The sequence below is a fragment of the Copidosoma floridanum genome, unplaced genomic scaffold (assembly GCF_036245765.1).
Source record: "Copidosoma floridanum isolate Cflo_tuat_1 unplaced genomic scaffold, Cflo_Japanese_pri ptg000021l, whole genome shotgun sequence".
Classification (NCBI taxonomy): domain Eukaryota; kingdom Metazoa; phylum Arthropoda; class Insecta; order Hymenoptera; family Encyrtidae; genus Copidosoma; species Copidosoma floridanum.
In genome coordinates this window covers 14,954,762-14,979,956 of record NW_028321898.1, presented here as the reverse complement: position 1 = coordinate 14,979,956, position 25,195 = coordinate 14,954,762, and the positions used below count along the sequence as shown (strand labels likewise).

At 31.8% G+C, this 25,195-nt stretch overlaps 1 protein-coding gene across 1 annotated transcript in view; it reads right to left on the bottom strand.

Annotated features, from left to right (window-relative positions):
• The window catches only part of Cad89D (cadherin 89D), a 278,532-nt gene that overhangs the window by 20,103 nt on the left and 233,234 nt on the right, over positions 1–25,195 (bottom strand). Inside the window, exons 19-22 of the mRNA XM_089594166.1 lie at positions 24,778–24,866; positions 2,854–2,937; positions 2,684–2,752; positions 988–1,188 (exon numbers count right to left, since the gene is read on the bottom strand). Coding sequence (XP_089450292.1) covers positions 988–1,188; positions 2,684–2,752; positions 2,854–2,937; positions 24,778–24,866 — 443 coding nt within the window. The remainder of the gene's footprint in view (positions 1–987; positions 1,189–2,683; positions 2,753–2,853; positions 2,938–24,777; positions 24,867–25,195) is intronic.

Below are 25,195 nucleotides of genomic sequence, written 5' to 3'. Positions count from 1 at the left end.
AAAGAATTATTAAAGGCAAATACAATACAATAAAAAGGCAAAATAATAAAAAATAGATTTTTTGGTTTTCTTAAGTTTTTCACTATCATTTTTTGTATCTATCGATCTATGTATACCATATTATGGAACTCTAATACGTTTAAAAAAAATTTCTAAACTGTTGCAATAGACAGATAGATTAAGCATATAAAGAGCCATTGGTAAGAAAAATAATATACTTGACTCAGTAACAAACGTACAACAATCATGCTCTTCGGGCACTAAAGTTTTTACTTTTTACCCTAGAGATATAATGTATGTACAATTAGAAAATATAAAATTGGAATAGAGTACTATATCTAAGGTGTCTGCTTGTGTAAGTACATGTATACGTGAAATCAGTCATATCTCTGAATTCCTTTGACTATTTTTAACAAATCTTGGCTTCCTTTTTTTATTTCTAAATTTGTTTCCCTGCTGAAAAAAAAAAATTTCTATTTCAATGATAGGTTTGTTTCTAAATATAATTTTGTTCCAGTAGTCGTACAAGAAATGAAGTAGATTGAGTTTTCAAAAAATGTACTACAAAAAAAAAGTTGGGGAATCTATGTGCTAGTAGTTTTAATAGTAGTTCTATTTCATACTGGTTAATATTATGAAAAAAGTTGTCAGACAACTTGATGGTTCTGCTAGAATACATAATAGTCCAGACATGAACATGTCGTTGGCTTGTGAAAAAATGTGTAAAGGTGAGTGTGTGATTAAATCACTTGTTGTAAAAACTATAAGTAATTTTTCAGAGGTGCAAATGTGTCATCCAGAATATTGTTATATTTGCGAATTCCCTACCAAAAAATCTATTAAATTGATTGAAGTCAGCTTCTTTGGAATTCTCGTACATGTACACTAATGACTTCAAAATAAAGATGGTCAAGAAAAAGTGAGATGTAACAAATAGGATCTTGATAGTTATTTCATAGTACAAGCAAAAATTTGATTTTCTCTTACCGTTTGTTGCGTCGTATGCATGATATACACAAAGCAGTTATAAGAGCACCGATAAAAATGACACAGCCCATTCCAACTACAAACATCTCAAGTGTTGAAAGGAAGTAGTGTTGAGTGTTACTTCGGGATTTGTCATCTATATCTAATAGCCTGTACTGCCTTAGCTGTTGCATTATTTCAGATTTTTTATTGCGAAAAATCCTGTAAAAATGATACATTTAATTTAAAAAAAAAAAAAAAAAATTGTTAACAGCATTGTATCCAAATATCAAGGGCAATTTCACGAAAGGGGGGTTTTGATTAAATCGTATGAATGTTCAGGCTGAGAAAGGGCGGGAAGTCTAGAAATTCAGATTATGTGTGACAAAACACTCTTTATTTTTATTCTAAGATGTTTAATCTCATTTTATTTTTAAATAAAAGTTAAGATATACATACTTTTCGTAATATTTATTACGACTAATGTTATGTACTTCGTTTGAAAAATTTTTACTTCGACTCAATAAAAATATTTTAAAATCAAAACCCATAAAGGAGAGGAGAGTCAAAAAATCAAAAAAATTCTTTACGGTGTGTAGGTATGACCTCCAAATCTAATTTTTAATGATTTTAAAATATTATAACTTTTTTATCAGCAAAAACGTATTAGAAACAAGTTAGAGTCAACAGTTAATGTTTTTTTTTATATTTAGTAGATCGTTTTTTTTTTTATTGCAAGGTGCAACTACAGGTGATTTATATCACTCAAACTTGTATTAAAATATTTATGTTCTAAAGATTTTAATTTTTAAAATGTTTTCAACACTTAGGACTGAATATGGTTGCATTCAGTAAGAAGTTATCGAGGGTTATAAGTAATGATGCAGACTTGTGGAAAAAGTTGATAAATTTTTTTTCTTTCGATTAAATAGTCTTATTTGTAAGAAACAACATCATTTACTATAACCCGTTAAGTTAGTGAATAGTATTTGACAACTAATAGATACTAAGTTATGCTTTTAGAATACAAATTTTGTGAATAGTCAGCTCTTATTGTTTGTATAAATGTCAGTAAGAATGTACAAAAATTGGAACTTTTTTTTACATATTTACTATTTTGAAAATGTAATTTGGTAATTTTTTTAGTAATTATTAAAATAGTAAAATAAATTTTTTCAAGCCTAAATGTAGGTGTATGAATTATGATTTTTTGCGTCTTAAGATACTGGTTACAAGTTAAATGTTTTATGAGCAGAGCTGATTACTTTTGCACTAAACGCATCCATTGATAGATTAGGGTGAGATTACATGGAGTCTGGCAATCTGTACACTGGCAGACTCGCTCCCATTACAGTAGACTGGAGTGAAAGAGAGAGGTCTGATCACGTGACCACTACACTCTTTCGATCACGTGATCAGACCTCTCTCTCACTCTAGTCAGCTGTAATGGGAGCGAGTCTGGCAGTCTGCTCCCATTGTAATCTCACCCTTATCATTCAAAATAATATTTAAAAAAAAGATTCTATCGAAGGACGTATCTCATACGATATTACACTTCAATACATTTTTATTAAATAATTTTTTGATAACTCAATCAAAATCAAAATATTAGACAGCAATTTATCAAAAAATCGAAAATTTTTTTAGTACAACTTATATACATAATTTACATTTGTCTAGCATATGGAGTATAGTCAAAAGTTCTTAAATAACCTACCTTTGTAAGGTATCCATATCAACCATGATGTTTTTATTTGTATCCAAGGCATATAGATACATGTCACTTCTGAAAAAACGTATTTTCAGTCAAATCTCATTATATGTATTTGATAAAAAGTAAATTTTTTTAGGACCTTAAATTTATGTTTTAATATGAATAAGACTTACGATGTCATTTCAATCTTATGTTTTTCTGAATGTGGTTCAAGTTTCCTAACTCGTATGTCCAAGCCAGTTATGTTCTGCAGTATACTATAAAAAAAAAAAAAAAATTTAAATGAATAAAATTATTACTTAGTTTATCTACTTCATAGATCAAATAGTATCAACTGTAAATCTCTTCTCAATGTTTGTTGTGTTTTAAATAAGATTATTCGTCAAATCTCCAAACAAATTTTATTTTGGATTTGCACCTAAAGATGATAAGGCCATTTTTTTTAAATCTAAGTATTGCTGTTACGGAGGTTCAGTGGTTGTTTGCGAAGACGTGGAAAAAGGAGAGGAGCTTATTATAATCGAAGATGTTGCATAGTACAGACTGGGTATATTTCGGGAGCTGCTAAATCACACACAGAGAAACACAGCAAAAGTGCCGCATTACTTACAAAAAGACATATCCTCTTACAATTCTTTTACCGTCTCTCTCAGTAAGTGATTTAGTAGATCATAATATGTGCACTCAGTTTATACAACTTTCGTTTCCATTACTTAAAAAAATTTGTACTGAGTAAACTTAAAAAGTCATCCCCCTTAACTACACAAAAATGCGCTTTCATTCAACTTACCAATACTTGACGAAAAAGTAATGTTGTAAGAAAATTGAGAGAAGAGATCAGTTCGTTATACATAATTAGTAAAATGAATGCTTAAGATATATTTATCTGGGCACAAAAATCACTAAATTAACCTTTTCCTACTTAAGAATCATTTTTCGGATCAATATGAAGGATATGATGAATTTGATATGCTTATTCAAAAACCTTTTGAATCAACACTACTAATTAGTTTAGTAGTGATCCATGATACTCTATCTTAAGTAAACATCTACTATAATGACAAAAAAAAATTTATAATTTAGTATTATGATGAAAAAATTAATAATTTAGGTACATAAAAAAAACCAAAATACAGGAGTAAGTTAATAATTTCGTCATCATAACACTAATAGGGTCTGATTTCGTTCATTCGGTACATTGCTAACAGGTGCAATTCAGCCTGTTGAATGTCACATATTTAACTCAATTCCCTGTTTCATATTCTCTACGATTAACTGTATTACAGGGGTGTCATGGCTGTGCTCTAACAGCTTGAGGCCATGATGTAGATTAGGACAGTAGGTAGTTACCTTTCATGCACTCAAGTATCAGTATTAATAAAAGAGCACTGACTGCAATTATTATAAGGAATTAGTCAAATTGTTTTCTCAGAGACTACTTTTATCAATGTTAAAGTACAGCTTTATATTCTATAGGTAATGAGCGTCAAGACTCCTTACAGATAATAAATCTGTCAAATGAGTACAATAAGTTGCTTTACCTTTACGTGCTACAGGCAGACTGACTCTAGCTGCTCCGACAAAGATATTAGAAAAAGACAAAACAACTTTCAAAAAAATAAACATTTTTTTATCATAAGCAAGAATTATTGTTTTCTATTTAAATAAATATAATTGTTAAGTAGTTACAGAACAAACAGAATAAAAAATAAATGAAACAATGCGTGAGAAAAATTACAAGAAATACAGCAAAGTAAATGTTGAGTTCATTTGTATCAATAAAAGTTACATTAAGTTTCTAAATGAGCATCAATCTCCAATCTGCATCAAAAGCTAGGGTAAGTCTTAAAAGCTAATTCTTAGTAATAACCAATAATAACTAATACAAATAATCTGGAAAGTCCATATCTGAGACCATTATAATATTACCATCTATTACATGATATAAAAAAGATTTTATAACAGTTATTTTCAGTAATACATTTTTGTTGGTTGAATATGGTTCTGCTTTGTTGTTAAGTATCTGTGAATAATTTATTCTACCTTGAGCGTTTTTGAGGGTAGGTGTACCCTGGGTAGAAAAAGTTCTTTGTTGGCAAGATAATTTAATGTAAGATTTAAAAGAACCTATGCGATTGATGGTGGTTTAATAAACGTAGAAATTTGTGATGGATCTAAAAAAGACCAATGGTGATACTTCCTGTCAGAGGCTGATAATATTTCAGCAGATGTGACTGCCTGCACTACTTAAGGTTGTTCTCCTTGGCTGCGTTCACAGTGAGAAAATTTTCTGGCAGCCGAGAATACTGGTACCCTTGAACTCCGAATGACTCTAGCGCCATCTAGCATGATTTTGTGTTTCAAGAAAATCCTTAGGACTCTAGGTTAGCTGAGTATATCCAGGATCAGTGATTATTTGCAGCCTCAACTATCCTTGACTAGCATCGGATCCTATCGTGAAAGCTGTTGCATCGGTATACCTAAGCTTTGCCCGGCGAATCACTGTTGAGTAGACAAAGCACATTGTTAAACTTTCTAGACAATTTAGGATTTTTCGCATTCGCAGGGGTGTAAGAGACACCCAATAGTTGTCTGGCTGGTGCCAGAGCACGTAAGGTCTTACGGTGGAAGACACTGTCACTAGGTTCTGCCTAACACTCGCATCCCTGCGAGGAACAAACAAGGTTGCAACTTGAGCACAGTAAAGGCTCACGGACGTGTGGGGACAATTTTAGGTGATGCTGTGATATGCCAAAGACGCACCAACGTGTCAGGTAGCACTAGGGCTTGTCTAACGTGAAGACGGTTGCATATAAAAAAAAATTGATCAGTTGGTACTCCCTCGAACATTGCACACGTGCTGAATAGCTGGAGAATATTTTCGGTTATGCTGAGGTACGTCTGATACGCGGGGCCACGCATGGGGCATGTTAGATGCCACTCAAAAACGTCTGATAAGTACATAAATACCAAATATAGCTAGGTGGGGCTGGAATCACTGGTCATAGATCAAGACGATAAGACGTGATAGGTAGTCTCGTTACGCATAGCCTATAATAAACAGGGGCACGTTAGATGGCACCAAAACACACCTGATGTAACGTTCAAAGCCAATACAAAACTATTCAATTCAATATGCATAATTGTACGATTAAAATTCAAGGAAGCTACGGTGGCATAGTCATAGGTTTAATTTCGTTAGATTATACTATGCTAACTAGGAATTGGGTCGCTTACAAGTGCATACGCAAGTTAAGTAAGGCATCACCCAAGACTTTCGTGTTATATCCGTGCCATATTCGGGGTTTACACGAGCTACGTTGGCATGCTCTGCTTAGTTGAATACTCAGCTAACCTAGAGTCCTAGGGATTTTCTTGAAACACGAAATCATGCTAGATGGCGCTAGGGTCATTCGGAGTTCAAGGGTACCAGTATTCTTGGCTGCCAGAAAATTTTCTCACTGTGAACGCAGCCCCTTGATACACGTCTAAAAGCTCTGTTCTCGACGTACTGCCAGTAAACGACTGTTCGCTTCAGGCAGCCATTTGAAAGAACGCCACCTGCAGGGAAAAAGTTGTCGATGCTATCTAACAAGAATACAGAGAATCTGATGGACAATGACCTGTTGCAATGGTTTATTTTAACAGTAACATATATATATATATAACAACTTACTTAATTTTTTTGGGTGTTAAATATACTTTCATGCCAAAAACTACCTATTTAATAGTACCTCAATAAAAAAATTGTTTTTTTCTTTCATTATTGTATTTTGTAAGTAAGTATTGCGATTTTTCTTGAACATCAATTTATTTCATGAAGTACTTTTAAATTAACGCATTTAAAAGTAATATTTATTATGCTTACTCACACGCCTTATACCCAACTCATACAAGAACTTTACTTTTTTTTTCATGAAATTAAAAAAATTATCATTATTATTGAAATAAACACTTGTAATCTAGCATTGTCTATCTGATGATGTGTATTCTTGTTAGTTAGCATCAATATCTTTTCCCCTGAAGGTGGCGTTATCTCAAATTGCTGCACGAAGTGAATGATAATCCACTTTCTGTTCAGGATAATTACAACTGAATTCGCTAAATTTCACTGCTGGTGGCTTCAATTTTACATCGATGCTACCTAGCAGATCCTACTTAACTAAAGCACAAGGCAATAGCGTTCTTATTGCAAAGCTTTGAGCTTATTTATTGCTATAACTATTAGTTTTTTTCAAGACCAAAAGAATTAGGAAGCAAAATTTTATCAAAATCAATTGAATAGTGTTCGTGGTTGGCGACTACAACGCTTTTTTGGATTTTTATTTATGTATTAGTAAGATGAGATGATCAGCAATAATTATGAGCAGCATTACCAAACATTGCTGTTTGATAGATACATAAGATCCAGCACTATGCGTTACGATGAAATCTCGTAACGTGGGCCCTTACGTAAATAAGTGATGTGCTTGAAAGTCGAAGATTTGTTCAATAGTTTTTGCTAATTATAGACAAACATAAGTGTAATAACCACAGCTTCCGTTCTTCCTGGGAAGAAGATTCTATTTTATAATACATCGCTTATTTTGGTAAAGGGCCCTGGATTCTCCACTTTATTAGCATTTTATGAAGGGTACACCAAAAATGAGAGATAGAGTCTAGCAAAATAGTATTTACAACTCAATTCTCAAGTAAATTGTCAACGAAAAATTTTAAAATTTGTATTACAGGAATCAACACCTCAGATAGCAAAAATGTATGTATATATGTATATGAGTAGGGCTCTACTCTTGCAAGCTCCATATTTTAATCTAACCTTCCACTATTGGATGATGGTTTTAATTTTTTTTTCCCCTCACAATTGTTAAATAACATAATTTTTTTTAAGTAAGAACAAATACTTGTTTAGTTGTATAATAGTTTATACTGTAAAAAGTAGATCTTAATTGAATATTCTTTATTATGTATTGCTGTTAGACTATTAAAATTATATACTTATTCATAACAATTACAATAGTTACTACTCCGAGCGTTTTTTAATGGAGCTCTTTGTCATCTATATAGAAATTTAATTTAAGGTTGTATTCTATACATGATACTTCATTCAATTATCTTTTATAATTTTTATCAAATATCATTAAGTGACGTAAATAAGTAATTATTATATACGACCGAATTAAACACTCTGATTTTATTCCTTTAAAAACAGAGCATTGTGGCACCTAGCTAAGGGTGGCTACTTGGCACAAATCTCAAAATAACTATTTAAAAATATATAATTTATGTATGTTACAACCTAATCGACTTTGATTCAGCATGACAAAGATTGGAAAAATTTGTGATTGTATTTTGATTAGCCTTATAATGATATAATTATATGGAAGGGTTTGTAACACTTTACGGTACAAAAAGTAATTTTAAATTATATATTTTTTGTTATGTATTCTTGTAAAGTTAAATTGATTGTGAAAATATTTATTATTACAACTATCAAAAATGGTGTTTCGAAAATTTTTTAATTACTTATGTTGTATCTAGTGAAACAATTAATTGCAGGATCAATATTATATCAACTTATCAAATTACTATCATAAGTCAATAAATATTACTCTCTTTTTATTGTAGCTTTTTGCTTTGATGTTTGATGACTTTTTTTAAAGATTACGGTTTTTCTCACCAGTACTCGAAAAATCTCAAAATGATGCCAACCAGCAATCCTATTAACCAAGTAATACTATAATTCTTAAAAAATAAATAACCTAAGACACTTAAGGGTTGTATTGGAAGGAGGCTTTGACTAGATTCAGAGAACTACGACTTTTCTCTAAAGAAATTAGGAATGTTTGTTAAAACCTAAGCGAATCACACATACAACTATCTTACACAATTACTACTTAACAACTAAACTATCTAAATTATTGTAAGGAGAGTGAAAAAGTTGATCCATTCAAAACAACTTAAAAATCTAACGAATAGAAGTATTAACTACTTACCACTACACGTATTAAATAGCTGCTTTTTAGTACGTACACAAAAAGAATAGGCTGGAGATGAATAGATTTTTTTAGAAAAAAAGAAAATAACCAAATAAATAGCAATTTAAATGACCTATTAAAATAAAAAAATTAAAAATTGTTAATACGTCAGATAACAATATTTACATAAATATTCTAATAAAAAAGTTGTATAGTATCTGTTAAGGTTTATCACCATATGAACTTGATTGAAAAATTGGTACAATAGTAATGAAAATTATAAGTCCAAGTATATGAGAGGGTTTGTATAGTAGTACCCAATTAACAACTACTACTTAAGTTATTAAAATACAATATAGAAAAAGAAATAATAACTGGAGAGAAAATTAGATATGAAGTTTTTATTTCAAATATAACTTAAAACACTAGAATGACCTCTTCACTACCCTTCATTTTATATCGTAACAGTTCTCAAGAGTTGTGGCTTTTGCTATGACTATCGATAAATTTCAACGTCAAAGTTAGTTTCGATAATGTAGGTTTATACTAAAGAAAACCGGTATTTTCTCATGGCTAATTATATGTAGCTTTCTTACGTTACAAAAATAAAAATAACGTATTTATTCAAGTAGAAAAAGATAATACTTCGCGAAATCGAAAATATTGTTTGGAAAGAAAATTTTAATTAACAAATATACTGGAACTAAAAATTTTTATACAAATAAGACGTCCGATGACAGTTGATAAATAATTAAAAACAACGTCTAATAGTGGTACTGTCATATTTTGTATTTATTAAAAAACAAAACGACGTTTCGGTCGTTTGGACAATGTCCTGGCCCTCATCAGGTACAAAATTCTCTGACTCTTACGAAAGGGATGTAAAATCGTATTGTAATTCATTGCTCACACTACATTAAATTCATTTAATTTATTACGATTTTACATCCCTTTCGTAAAAGTCAGACATTTTTGTACCTGATGAGGGCCGGGACATAGTCCAAACGGCCGAAACATTGTTTTGTTTTTAATAAATACAAAGTATGACAGTACCACCATTAGACACTTTTTTGAATTAAAAATTTTCATATTTATCGATAAGACTCCTTACATTCACTTAAGAGTTATTGTATTCATTATTATTTTATTATTCAATAATAATACATGACATGATGAGGTCTTATTCTATGATAAAATTATTTCGTTAAAAAAAGTTTTTTTCAAGCATTATAGAATATCTAGAATTACATACATTTTTTAACAAAATTGATTCTTAATATGATGGATTTGTATACATGTAGAAAAACTATTTATACAAAATTCTAATGTACCAATCTCGTCATGGTATTTCATTATTTTGAGATTTATATTATAAAAGTTAAACTTGTAAGAAATTGAATTTTGTTTGACAAATAATTATTTACACATAATTAATTTATACCATATATCGGTCAAAGAATCAGGTTAGAAACAGACGGGTTCTTTAAATTAGAAAAATAAACTATGTAACATATGTACAATTGTAAGTATATAAATTTTCAATTCTTTTTCTTATTTAATAATGGGTTTGGGGGGTTCTATCTCTTCGGATTAAAAAGGTCTATGAGTTTGCTTATTCACATAAGTTATTTGTTATAATGTTGGGCTTAGAAGTTGGGTGATACTCTCAGGGTTTCTATTATTCAGTAATAATGTTAAGTTTTTTCGTACATGTACTTATACTATGTTATATGAATACATGTAACGATTTATTAACCTTACGTTGTTATATGATTATTTAAAAAAAAAAAAATTAATGCTTCGAGAGCTTTACATGTACGAATGAATTAAAATATTTAGTTATTTTTTGCATTACTAAAAAAACTAAAATCTTAAAACATTTTATTACCTTAGTTGTCGTAACGATTGTTTGTAACATCAATTTGAATTAACATAATACATTGTTAAAATTGCACAAATAAAAATCATCAGTAAGTAGAAAGCCCATTCAGTTGCCTTCTGGGCAGTGTGGAAAAATAAATGAAAAATTTTTTTAGTGTAAAATACGTTCTTAAAACACACAAATATGTTCATTGCACAATGTTGAGCACATATTATGTACTAAAGTTAACAGCTAACCTTAAGAATACCTCTGGTGCACCGCTTACCCAACTCTTTTTGGAGAACTAGACGAAATCAAAAAGCTGCATAAGATTTATTGCACAAAAAAAGAGCTACTTACGTGTTTCTAGTTTAACACACGCTGGGCACACGAAAAATCTCGTACAAGCATAGTCATATTTCAGACACGAAAGTTCTGGTTCGCAACTCCTAGGCTATCGTCACGGCTGGGGTCAAATTGCGTTCTTTAAGATAACACTAATGACTTATATAGTCAAGTTGCGCCCCCGTCAATTTTATCTTATGACCGAGTTCTGTCCTGGTTATTACGCCAATGAGTCATGACAATTGTTCTGTCACACTTTATACAGGCTTTGGACTGGCAGTATAAGAACTGGTGTGCTTAAACGATTGTAATTTTGTTTAATGGAAATAATTTATTAAAATAAAGACATTCTTATATTGAACGGTAGCAATCACCTTATTAGCAAAATTTTTTTGGACATTTCCTGAAACAAGTTGATGTTAGAAAATAACACATTATACTATTAAAGTATACGTATTTTTAAAATCTACACGTGTAAAGTTTTTTTGGAAATTACCTGAATGTATTGAAACCAAGAAACTAGACTATTTTGGAACTTCATCATTTTTTCTCGTAAAAATGCTTCTTTCTTTAAAGTGTCTCTAGATTTGGTCTTAGAACTGTGCATTTTAATGTACAGTTAACTATGTATTTTTTTAATAACTTCAACGAATAGGAATTTGCTTGGCTGTGTTGAACAAGCTATAGAATAAGGAGTAAAAAGATTTACAGTTGTTTAAGGTTCTGCAAATAGAACGATCAAATCTTGCTCAAACTGATGGAAATCTTGGCAGGTCATTTTTCTTATAATATTCAAAATTCAGCCACAATTAAGAAATTCCATCGTGTATACGAGACGTCCATCATAAGGGTCAAACTGCATTTACTATAACTTATGAATCCAAATTAAATACTGTAATTGAAGGACAGCACAGTAATAGTATCCCTAGTAGCAAATCGTAAGGTTTGAGAAGTAGATGCCCTTCTAACGCAATTTTTACGTAATTCAGTAAGAAGTGCGCAGTCTGCTTCTCAAAACATAAAATGTGTTACTAATATATTATGTATGATTTCACAAAGGCTTCGAATTACGAATCGGGAGGTTGATGGAACGGGCCAAAGGTGAGGAACATATGAAGAATCGTAAAAAAGCCATTTCAAAGGAGATTCGTGTACTATTTTTCCGCCTACGAACCTGAAATCAAGCGGCGAAGGTGTTATTTTAAGGTTATAAAGTGGAAAAATTTGTTCCGAGGACCCTTCAATCACTGCAATGTTTTATGACCTTCTTATTAATTTTTTATTTTTATTTTTATTTCATCCTATCTGTTACTGCTATGTACAAATATTTAATAATTAAGTACAAACATTAGTGATAAACCAAATTGGTATTTTTTTCGCTCAATCAAAAGCTATCTATATATTTTTAAGCGAGCAAACCTCAATGAGAAGAAAATTGTTTAATTTTATATCTAAAATAAAAAAAATGCTCCAGAAAAATTGTGTTAGTAAAAATATTTATTAATAACCTTAAACTTTGAAAAAATCTGTTAAAATTTCAACCAAACTAGTATATTCAGTTACTATTACAGTGTGACAAAAATTTTAACGATCATAAAAATTTATAAGTAATTAATAATCAAATAATTGTTTGTGGCTGCCATTTTTAGGAATCGCAAAGATGGTCTAGAGGGAGAGCTGCAAGGACGTACAAAGAAAGTGAAATTTTCTAACGTCTTACCAATCTAAGTAATATAAACTTTTTTGTAAAATAATGGCGTACTTTCAGTTTAACTACTTTAGAAATTTAGTAGTAAGTATCTTTTTATTTTAATTAGGTATTAGTTACCATCCTAACAGTAAACGTTGTTTAAAATTTTTTAAGGTCTTAAAAATGACTTCTACGGTCTTTTACCAATGTCTACTGTTCATTGTAATTTAAAATCTTTTTTTAAAGTCTTACGAATTCATGAAACTGGTTAAGGATAAGTATTTAAAATTACTTTGAGAAAAATAAAATTAAAAAGTGATAGAAACATTATGATGATACGTTCTCGATACACGGTCATGTACAATCGGGGAAGTAAAAGACAATATGATACGAGCATTAAAAACGAAGTTGTAATAACGCCAAAAAATATATGTATAATGATTATATGATGATAATAACATTGACAGTACATTATTACGTGTATGTATATATATATTGAGTGTTATATTAAGTGTTTGCTTCGCAGTACTAGGCAATACTGATTCTTTGTACAGTATTTGAATTTAGCAAAGTAACGATAAGTAAATTAAATTTTAGTAGTAAACATGATTACTATTTTGATGACACTATCAATCTATACTTATCATACACTTTTTTATTTTGTACATTTCAATTTCAAAGCCTAGATAAAGTGTTACAGAATAGTATATTCCGCACCTAGTGAGTGAGGTTTAAAAAATGTCTTAAATTTCACGCGAATAAACGCCTGAGGCGAAACTGAGACGTAGTGTGTATTATATTTTTTACTAATCCTGCACAGAAAGAAGAGATTCTCGTTTGAACGAAAATCTCTTCTCTAGGTGCAGAATTGATGAATAACAGAATCCGTACCACGTTCGAAGGTTAAGAAATGTCCTAGATTTCACGTTATCTGCCCTTGGCTTCGCCTCGGGCGTTTATTCACGTAAAATCTGCGACATTCTTCTCGCTCACTAGGTGCGTAATATACTATTACCATACTGCGCCGAAAGAAGGAACTTTTGTCTCGCTTCGCGCCTCGGGCGTTTATTCATGTGAAATCAGAGAGATTGTTAACCTCGCTCACAAGCTGCATAATTCACTATTTAATTATGATTTATCGGTTTAATTATCAGCATAGAACTCAACCATACGATTCAATAAGATCATCGAGACGCAACTTTTTTTTTTTATCAACATGGGACATAACTCAACATTTGCCATTGTCACTGAATACACTCAAAGAACTAACATCTAGCTTCATCGTGAAAAAATGTAAGTCATTTTAGGCTCGCAACGACGTACTGGATGCAAATTGTACTCACATATAAACACAAATTCTAGTAAGGGCGTAGTATCACAATGTATAGTCAATGCGTGTTCTGAAATACATTATGTGTTCCGACACAGACAAGTGAAAATAAACTGCATCGCCCTGCATGAGGCGAAAGCTCTCCATATATCTATACGTATAAGTATAGGATACGTTCGGAGGTTATATTGTACGTCAACGTTGAGTTGGTGATAAGATCTCCGTTGCAACATCTTCACGGATCTTTAAATACACACTTTTAATTTGTTATAACTAAACAATGGTGAAGCTACGAGTGCTGTTCTTGAAATATGACGTTTAAAACATACTACTTTACAATATCTTTCAATTTCAGCAAAGTCTGAAATTTTTTAAATCGCAATCCGTAAAATACTCTTTTTCCGATAAGAGTACGTGTTAGATAAATAATTTATTTCTCGAAAAGAGTGAAGCTAGGGTATCTGAAATTTTAATATGTGATTCTACATATGTTTGTTAGCTTATACAAATGTTTCCAAGGTGTTCCTAAATTTTTGAATTTTGTGACACTACCCCCTTCAAGATCAAGAAACTCATATCTGTTCATTTACTATCAGTTACTACCTGTACTATACTTAGATTTTTATAACAGTACTGCTATTTTTAAATTATTGTTATTTTATTACTATTATTACTGTTAAATATTCCTCAAAGTTATTCGAACCACTTATTATATCTACCAGTTATTCGAAATACTATTATTACTACCTGAATATTATTATCGTGACTCAGGTTAGCACTCACCATATTACTACAGTCAAATCCCCTTAATAGGGACAACGCTTAAAGGGGAAAACCGCTTAATTGGGACAATTGAAGTAAGTCTCGAAACAAATATTTTCTTTTAATGTAATTAAACCCCTTTTAAGCGGGACAAAATATCGGTTATAAGGGACAAAAATTACAAAAATTATTTTGTTCAAACACGAATTTCCTATAATACGTATTCGTCATGACATGTGAGGGAAAAGTTTTAGTTCCAGTCATCGCCGCATGATGCTTTTTTACATTTTACAACGGCGCTAAATTTTTGCGGTTTTCTTTTGAACACTTAAAATGGTGAAGGTTTTACTTTCAACTTCAGCCACTTCACTTACTTTTGTAAGGACTCTTCGGCGCTAGTAGCCGCGTCTCATAGCGAATTGTCAAATATAATATTTCCTCGATGTTCACGTTTCTATGCATATCTACAATGTAAAAAATTAACAATAAATAATGTATGACGTGATTTCGTATCAAGTTCTAACCGGTCCTTATCGTTAAGCATCGTTTTGCTATTCACGTGTCTATTAACGTAGTGTAAACAATCAATAATAATTTGAGTTTCCTCAGATCTTTGTTGTTTTGCTGTTGAGTAAGTATCTAGTTTGTACGCCATGCCTCGGAAAGACTTGTCTTTAAAACAGAAAACCTATGTTTCTGATAAAATAAAAACTTTCACTCAGAATACAAGTATTAGAGAGTTAGAAAAAAAATCAGTGTATCAAAATCAGTAATAAATTGGTTAAAACAAAGTGAAAATGAGATCCGAGAGAAGTGGAAGTAGTGTAATGAAGGGAAAAGAGGACCTACAAACCAAAAAAAAAGCGAGAGGGAAAAGATCCAGAAGTTGATGAAGCTATGGATAAATGGTTTCTAGAGTTACAGAGCGTGGAGTAGCGGAGAGCCGGTTAGATTGGAGCTGATGAGTGGATTTCATTAAAGTTGCCAGAAATCTTTGGAAAATTTTCTCCTTACGACATTTATAATTCAGACGAAGCTGGCTTATTTTACCATGCGACTCCAGATGGTTCTCTGTGATATAAGCAAGAGACACGAGAAGGATCGAAAAAAGCCATGGACCGATTCACAATCTTATGTTGTTGTTATATGTCAGGCTCCGATGAAATACAATATTAATTATCGGAAAATCAGCAAAACCTAGATGTTTTTGAAATATTAAAATCTAAAATTTACCTGTTACTTATCGAGCCAACAAAAGTGCTTGGATGACAGCAACCACTTTTACATCGTGGATAAAAGATGAGATGAAGAGCTCCAATAAAATTCAAGAAAAATTTCATTGCTGGTAGATTATGTGGGGCCTCATCCTTATTTAAATGGTTTGAAAAACATTATTCTAAAATTTATATCTCCGAATACAACTTCTCCAATCCAGCCACTTGACATGGGAATTATGAAGTAGTTACAAGCTCACTATCGTTCCAAATTGATCAATCATGTTTTAAAAATTATCAAAGACTTTATCCACAAGTACAATCGATATAAGTTCGAAAATAAGTATTTTTTAAGCTGTACAATTTAACTATAAAAGTTGGAGAAAAGTAACGGCTTATACACTTCAGCATTGCTTCGCATGTTGTGGTTACAGACTATCAGCAAATATACCGTATTCTCCTTTATTTCCTATTGAAAATGACGTAATACAGCGAGTCAAAAACGGGAAAACCTATCGATGAAAGTACAATGTGTTTTGATCAAAGCATGACTGAAGATAGCATTATCGACGAAATTGTTGAAAAAAGTTTGCAAGTAGACGAATCAGATATAAATCATGATGGCAACGATGGTTTTAAATCTGTCAAAATTTGGACAAAAGAAGCTGAAAAATGCATAAAAAACATTGAAATTGTTCTTCTTGTAAAATATCGGCTTCAAAAAATTTACTTGACGTTTGTGCGGACTTTCATTATGCACAAAAACTTAAAAAATTATAACAAACAAAAATTGACGATTTTATGTATTCTTCAACAATTAAAAAACTAAATACATACATATGTAAAAATTTAGTTCACGACACGTACTTGTATTATTTAAAAAAAAAAAAATACTTAACTAAAATAATTATAATTGTTTAAATGCGCCTGTGTTTAAGCAGACAGTCCGAAGCCCGACAAAGCATGACAGAAAAATTATTATTACAAAGAAGAATGTATATTACTATACAAAAAAGTTTAGGTAATCTTCATCGGTTAATCGGGACGGTCGGATAATTGGGACAAATAGACAACCGCTCAAGGTATCCCTATTAAGCGGATTTGACTGTATATTAATTTATTAATCTAATACATAGGGGAGGATGCCCTAGAGCAGATAGGTGTATGTGTGCTAAGGGCAAGGTATGGGTATGTCGAGGTTACCCGAGTACTTCCAAGTTTCGCTCAGTCTTGAACAAGCCATAACACAATGGTATGGCGTAGTGACGCACAATTTTCAAAAAATAATGAATTTGTTACAAAAAATTAGAAGTATCTATTTTGTCACCAGTCAAAAACAAATACATTCAGTGTATCATGGATAATTTTCTATAAATTTGAGCCTATTGAAGTGTAAATTGAGCCAAAAATGTTGACATTTTATTTTAGAATTTTTGAGGTTAGCATTGCTTCAATAAAAGAACGTGTGCTCGGACAAAAAGGGTAGGGCAAAGCGAATTGTTTAGCAGGTATCCGATTTGCACTGATATAATTTGTACTTATTTAAAAAAAAAAATTTTTTACATGGTGAGTAAATATCAGAGGAAAAAAGAGTTTAGAGTTTTCATGTTAAAAATAAGACATTTGAGAAATTTTTTTTTCTTTATTTTTTATTAACAACAAAATTGATAGTAGATGCACTACCTGTTTCATTCATATAAAATTGATGTCATCAAACATCAATACTCAGTATTGTATCTAATCTCAATGTTTTATTCCATGATTTTTGTTTGGATTTATTTTTGATGCGATAAATCGATGTACGTATCGATTACTTTGAAGAAAACTTATGAATTTTCATTAATCTAAACACAACGACATGCACAAACAGTTTAAATAAGTAAATATTAAGCTCAAAAGGCATCAATAATAGGGACTTAATTTTTCATTTAATCGATAAACATGCTTATTAATATTCAATTTAGAGAAATGTATACTTACAGTAAATTAGTTGAACTATTGATAGTGATTCAAATCACAATAAAATAATGTAGAATAATTTTGATATTACATACGTTTCCTAAAATTTTTTCTTAGACTGTCGATAATAGGGCCACCCAGCTTTGTGCAATAATAAGGAAGTGTTTGCATGTATCTTTCATTTTTATTCTCCATATCCTGATTTTTTTTTCGTGATAGTAAAAGAAGCATTCTTTGATCCTGTATTTTTTATTGTACACTCCTCCTATATTTTTTATTGTACACTCGTCATGAAGAATTTTCTCCGTGATAAAAAATTCCGATAGGGATTAGCCCATTGTATTTAAATAAACCTCCCTCGTCAAGATTTGTGAACATGTTCTTAATTTTTTTACATTTAAAAGAGAAGACTATTTTAATTTTACCGTATAATGATAATAAACATTTTTTAAATTCCATATTGTTTCTGTAAGCTAACCTCCTTTATAGGGCAATAAATATAAAAATAAATATTCAAAAGTAAATATTCAAGTTCACGTATAGTCGGTGAAGGGGGGTGAGGCTTCTTGATAAAAAGTAGTATATCTCAAAATAACAAAAACGATATCCTAATATATTCACCATGCCATTAATATAAATAATACCTGAAAATAACATCCACTAACATGTATTCATCAATATGTTTATTTTTAAAGTTTATGTTTTATCGTAATTAGCTGCTAAAATAAGATTCAACATTAAATATTTATAAATATATGTGCGTGTGGATAAGTGTGAGAGTCCATGATGGTTAGTAAGGTTTTAGTTAGATTCCACAAAAAAGATGTCAGAGGCTGTGGGGGAGGGGTGTAGGGTCAAGAAAAATTTTGCGGGGTTGGTGGGGGTAATGATACCACTGGGGGGGGGGCTGTGGGAATAGTTGAGAGCTGCAGGGGTGTGAAGGCCAGGACCAAAATTAAGATAAGCCAAAATAAGGGAGAAGCTAAAGGAATTGCATCTTATCTTTGCTCCACTTCATTAGGTATACATATACTGATTTTAGTCTTCTTCTCTAGTGATAAATTTATGTGAACACTTATATTAGTCAACTATGATGGGCACTCTGACCAGTAACAAAAATGATACTTCCTTGACCATAAGTACCGAAAATCTTTTTTTTAATCTCTTTTCCAGAGCCCTTATCACTAGGTACTTAGAAAGTATTAAAAAATCAGTTACCAGAGGACAGCAGGACTAATAATTTATCTAGTGCCTACTTTTACTATTACTTATTCTCACTTACTAAATACTTACAGTCCTTATGCAGGATCATCACTTAAACGACTTTTTATTAGAATGTTTTTCTTGCAGAGCAATATTTTTTAAGATAGGTAGAAAAAAAGGCTAACAAGTTCTTATGCAATGAACAATGATGTTTTCAACATATCAAACTTAATATTATAATAATTTAATAAAGTACTTTCCTACTGTATATTATTATTATTATACTATTGTTTCCAAAATAACTTCCTATATAAGCGTTTTATAAAGGTAATCTATTCTGCATAACAATACATGCAACTGGTACGGATACTTTAGTTGTAAGCAATGGTTACAATGCAAACGTCCTTAGTGATGCCTATGTCAAAGATAAACCGAATGAGATTTATTATTTTGGGCCTTCTTCACATAACACATAACTTATAATTGTATGGAGTATCTTTTCCAAAGTTACTTCTGTCTATCAAGCAGTCTAGTACTATTAACTATAATTATTTTCAAGTTTTAAGTACTGTACTGACTAAAGTACACATTCTTCAGCGATTTTTCGTGACGAAAAATGAGATTTTTTATAGTTTAATTTATATGAATCCATATTAATTTTTAATGTTAAATAAAAATATTACTATTATCCAAATCGCTTTGAGAACCACAATAGTTTAAATAAAGTGTTTTTCAAAAAAATAACACATAGTATATTACGCACTAAAGGAACGAAGTATGCCATTCCTTCTGAGTGAGTAGTTGGCCCTGGAGCGAAGCGAGGGCACCATACTCCAGGAGTGTGTGAGGACTCTCACACACATATACACTACTGCTCTCTGACCTTCCCAACCATCCGCTAAGTGTGAGACCGTTAATATGAACCTTCTCGCAAGTGTCCGAATTTCATGTTGGTGAGTATATAAGGGCGTTTAAGATGAGCTAGAGTACCCACACCGATATAAGTGTCTAAGGGTACTGATGAGTCTTAGCGTGCTCCCGTAACAAAACACATAGTAATGTTTTCTCTCTTTTCATGGCATCCTTTAGTATGCCATAAGTGAGCGGCATACTTTTGTTCCCGTGGAGCGTATACGATTTTTCAACACGCCGTGCGCGGGGAACGAGATTATGTGCCACATTAGATGGCTCATAATATTGTTCCTCGAGCACGATATGTGTCAAAAAGTTGTATACACCACACATGCGTCAATCACCTTCCTATCTCACTAGTATCGTAATGTACTGTTTCGACACGTCGTGCGTGGGGACTCAATTATGAGTCATCTGTCATGGCTCTAAAGACCTCGATTTACACACGCTACTCACAGCTCGTGCTATGCACTCGTACGAGTGCGTGTGTACGTCGAGGTCTTTGTAAAGCCATATTAGATGGTCCATAATCTCGTTCCCCGCGCACGCTACATCGAAAAGTTGTATACACTACACTTGCGAGAGGTTAGGACTAACACGCGTGCGTCAATCGCCTTCCCAGCGCACTCGTATTGTAATGTTCTGTTTCATCATGCCGGGTAGAAAGTTCATACAACTTAAGCCTTATTAATACATATATGTGTAATATACACTGCGCTCGTATGCTCAATCAAAGCTTTTTGTTATCCGTTCGCTGATTCTCTTTCTTGTCTCATTTTCTCGTGAGTGCTAGTGGACGCGTCTGCAAATATCGCAGTAGCCCTTAAGCAGCTGCATCAGTGTAAAAAAAAAACGTCTTGACGGCCGGTCGGTGTAACTATAGCAGTACACGCCACCCAAGCTGCAGTAAAAGACAAGCTTCCTCTTCGCCTCTGAGTCGGTAGGCTGCAGATGACATCCAGGTAAATGTGTGATCAGCGTCAGTGCGTGAAGTAGTTTGTGGTTTTAGTACAGTGTGCACACGTGTGGTGTAGGTAACCTTGAAAAACGTTTTTTTTTTTGTTAACTCAAAATTTGTTCACAACTTTTTCAATAAATTGTTTCTGCTTTCAGTATTGAAAATGTTGAATGAAGAATCCTCTGATTCAGATACTAACAAGGAAGAAGAATTTATTAGAGATTTTGAGGCTAAAAGACAAAAAATAATTGAAAAATTATCACCCAAGAAATCATGTGCAAAATGTGAGCTGTGTTACAGCACCTGTATAAACTGGTGCAAGAATTCTAAAGCTGATTCCTACACAGAAAAGGTGCTGCTTGTGTATTTTAAGAAACTGTCAGAAAAGTGTAAGCCTTCAACTTTATGGAGTAAATGGTCCATGCTTAAAACTATACTTTGCAGTTGAGAAACAACATAAATCTAGAAAATTAAAAAAAATTTTAAATCTTTTTTAAAAGTGTTTGCAACAGGTTGCACACCGAAAAAATCGAAAGCTTTTACATCGGCTCAAGTTCTTGAATTTATAGAAAATAGTGATGACATTATCTGTTATGCTCCAAAGGTATTAATAAATTTTAGTATTTCTTATATATATACAGTAAACTTAAAGCTGTATCTGAATTAATATATTCTAATATAAGTATTGTCTTTCAAGTAGTGTTAATTTTCGGCTTATGCGGTACTTTAAGGTGTCAAGAAATTTGTAACATAGTTATGGATGACACTGAAGATGCAGAAAAACAGTTGTAGTTGTTGTTAAGACACAAAAACTTACTACCCTATAGATCTTTTGTAATTAGGGAGCAGCATAAATTTTATGGAAAGGTACATTAGTACCTTCGATTAAGACCTAGTACTGTCGACACTCCTAGATTTTTTTTGGGTTACAAAAGTAGAACGTGTATCAATCAACCTGTGGATAAAAACAAAATTGGAGGGATACCAAAAAAGATTGCTTTGTACCTCAATGTGGCGAATCCAGAAGAGTATACAGGGCATACCTTCCGACGTACTGGTGCCACTTTTCTTTCTCTTGCAGGGGCTAATTTAGGCTAAGTCAAGACTCTTAGATGATGGAAATCTGATTATGTTGCTCAAGGTTATATTGATAACGTGATAGCAAATAAAAGAGAAATTTTTGTAAAATTCAGAGATTAGTACTTAGTACTGCTGGTAGTACTTCTTGTTTAATCTTTCCTGTACAAGTGACGACTACTGTGATTGCTGGGGTCCATCACATCAAAGTTTGTCTGATTAATTTTCTGAAGAAATAGTTGAAGCAGATTTGTTTAATTTAATTAATGATATCGAATCAGAAAATCTAGATAAGCCAAGTTTCAATACAAAAAAATTTTTATCTCCGAACCTTCCTTAAAAAAGGAAAACTTCAGTACGCGAATAAGACTAATAACGAAAACCGATTCAAGGATGAATGTACTTCTGGACCAGTTCCACAGTTTTTTAATTGTGAAACTCATCAGCTTATTTTTAATCATGGATGTAAAAATTAAAATTATGATTTAATTATGTAACACATGCAAACGTCTTTCTGTTTTTAAAATAATTATAATGTTTGTAAATTGAAAATTGTACGAAGACTGTTACACCTAAGATTTGTGTTAATAAGCCATATTTAAGTACACACAGTATTAATTTCAAATTAAGGTTAGAGTATTATTGTAAAGTCAAAAATAATTGTAAGATTTACGGAAGATTTAGTAATCAACGGAATGTACCTAAAATTTTATAATTAATAAACGAAAAATTTTGTTAGTTTATACATTTTTAATTTTTTTCATTCATTAAGGAATTCATTGTCAGAGTGAGAGAGTGAATACAGTAGTTGCACTTAAGAGAGAGCATCCGTTACATGCGCCGTACGCTTCTGAGCTGCCAAGGATAGGGGACAATGGCTCACTTTGCTCCCTAAAACCAAGGAGTATTGACAAACTTTCTGTTGGGGTATGATAAAAAAATATCTTCAACTTATTGATTGAGAAATCTTTTCTCAACTATCATAGATAATGCAATTTTTAAATAAATCTTTCAACTTATTCTAAAGAAACAATTTTTTAAGAAGGACGTTCGGTGTCATTGAAATTTTTTTTCTAATTATGTTAAGATATAAAGTTTTCTATTTAATTGTAAGAATCAAAATCATGCGTATCTTGGAAAGTAGCCTGGCATGAAATTATAGTATACGAGTATACGCACCTGTATAGTGAGCGAAGTTGAGAATGTCCCAGATTTCACGTGAATACGCGAGCAAGTCAAGGGCGAATAACGTAAAATCTAGGATATTTTTTAACCTCTGAATGTGGTGCGTATACTATTTTTCTGCATACCCTTGCCGAAAGGGCTGATTATCTCGACGCCCCGGACGAAGACTGCCCTTTTCTGGAGCCTGGACGAAAATTGCGCCCTTTTGTATGTTCTAGACGAAAACTATGCCCTTTTGGAGTCCCGGACGAAGACTATGCCCTTTTCCGGAGTGTGGACGAAGACTATGCCCTTTTCTCGAGCTCGGACGAAAACTATGCCCTTTTCTCGAGTCCGGACGAAAACTATGCCCTTTTTTTCTAGTCCGTATGAAGACTATTACATTTTTTCCGAGTCTGGATGAAGATATTGACTTTTTCTGGACCACGGATGAAGTACAATTCATTTAAGCTCACCTTACATTTGTGTTTGTAATTAGATATATAGTCAAATATACTTGTATAGTGGTTGTTGTTTACATTTATGTAAATAATTATAAATAATAATACATGATTATAAAATAATAATACAAACTCAGGCATGTTTTTATAAGCATGGTAATTTGCAATTAATGAATACGAAAGACTTTTTTATGTTTTGATTCCAAATTTATTATTTTTTCTACGTTTTTGTTGATTATAATAAGTAACTAATATAATTATTGTAACTTGAAGTTAAAAAACTAATAACATTTGTACAATTCGTGATATACTAAAATATAATATTCGTTAGAAAATTGAAAATCAAGTAAACTTTTTTTTATTAATTAATGTTTGTAAGACATGCATATTTGGATTACAAAGTATTTCTTAACACATGAATAAATTAGCAATTTTAAATTAATTACAGTTGTTTATTTATTTAAATTTATAATATTTAAATAGCCATGCTCCAAGATTCCAAGTTTTTTCATTTAAATTTTCTTATTTTTATATACAGTTTACAGAATCTTTTAAACAAAAGCTCAAAACCCCCCTTTTTTTCAAACACTTACCAAAACTCTAAATACTAAAGCCGTTAGACCTGCTAAGAATAATGATTACATGTTGTTTTTTCACAAAGGCGTCAGTAGATTCACGTACATGTAAGTCTCGATGTGAAGATAAAACTTATATCGATATAAATATATACACAAGTATCGATAAATCTGAAAATGTTAAATCGTTTTCAGAAGCTTCGTATTCGTGAGCTTCTACCAGCGTAGTAGTAGCTGGTAGAGGGGTTAGTAAATCATATTGAGGTGTTTTTTAATTTTTCGTCTGTACGCGAGAAAAAGACATATTTTTAGCCTAGACTCAGAAAAAATGGCATAGTTTTCGTTCGGACTAGGAAAAAAGGGTATAGTCTTCGCCCGAGACCAAAAAAAGGACATAGTTTTCGTCCAGACTAGAAAAAAGGGCATAGCCTTCGCCTGGCACGTCAAAAGGACATAGTTTTCGTCCAGGGCCAATTAGGACATAGTCTTTGTCCAGGGCGTCGATCTGTTTTGGAGCAGATCAGATATGGAGCACTTTCGGCGGGGGTATGCAGAAAGATGAAGTAACTTATTAAGATGTACTATTTATAGAAAAAAGTTTTTAAGTTTACCTTGTAATTTTACCAAGTTCTGCCTGGATTTCTGGTAACTTCATCCCCATGGATATGACTAACTGCTTATTGTCATCAAGAACATACACCTATAAACAATTAATCATTCATCAATAAGACAATTTATCAATGAGGCTCACACCTGACTGTCTAGTGCATTAAGTAGCATATCAATAAAATCACTTTAAACTTGTTAGTATATTTAAAAAAACTCTTAAAATACTTTTAATTTACTAAAAAATACTGCTAAAAATATTTTGTTTCTCGAAAATTCATTTAACAATTATGAAATTTCGTATATAATGTACTAAAATGACGTAATACTGTGTAAAAAATAGTGTTCAGGTTAGAGAAGGAAAAGCAGGCAACAAAGCGAATAGGTAGGAGGGGCTAGGTAGGACTGAAAAGAGAGAGGGAG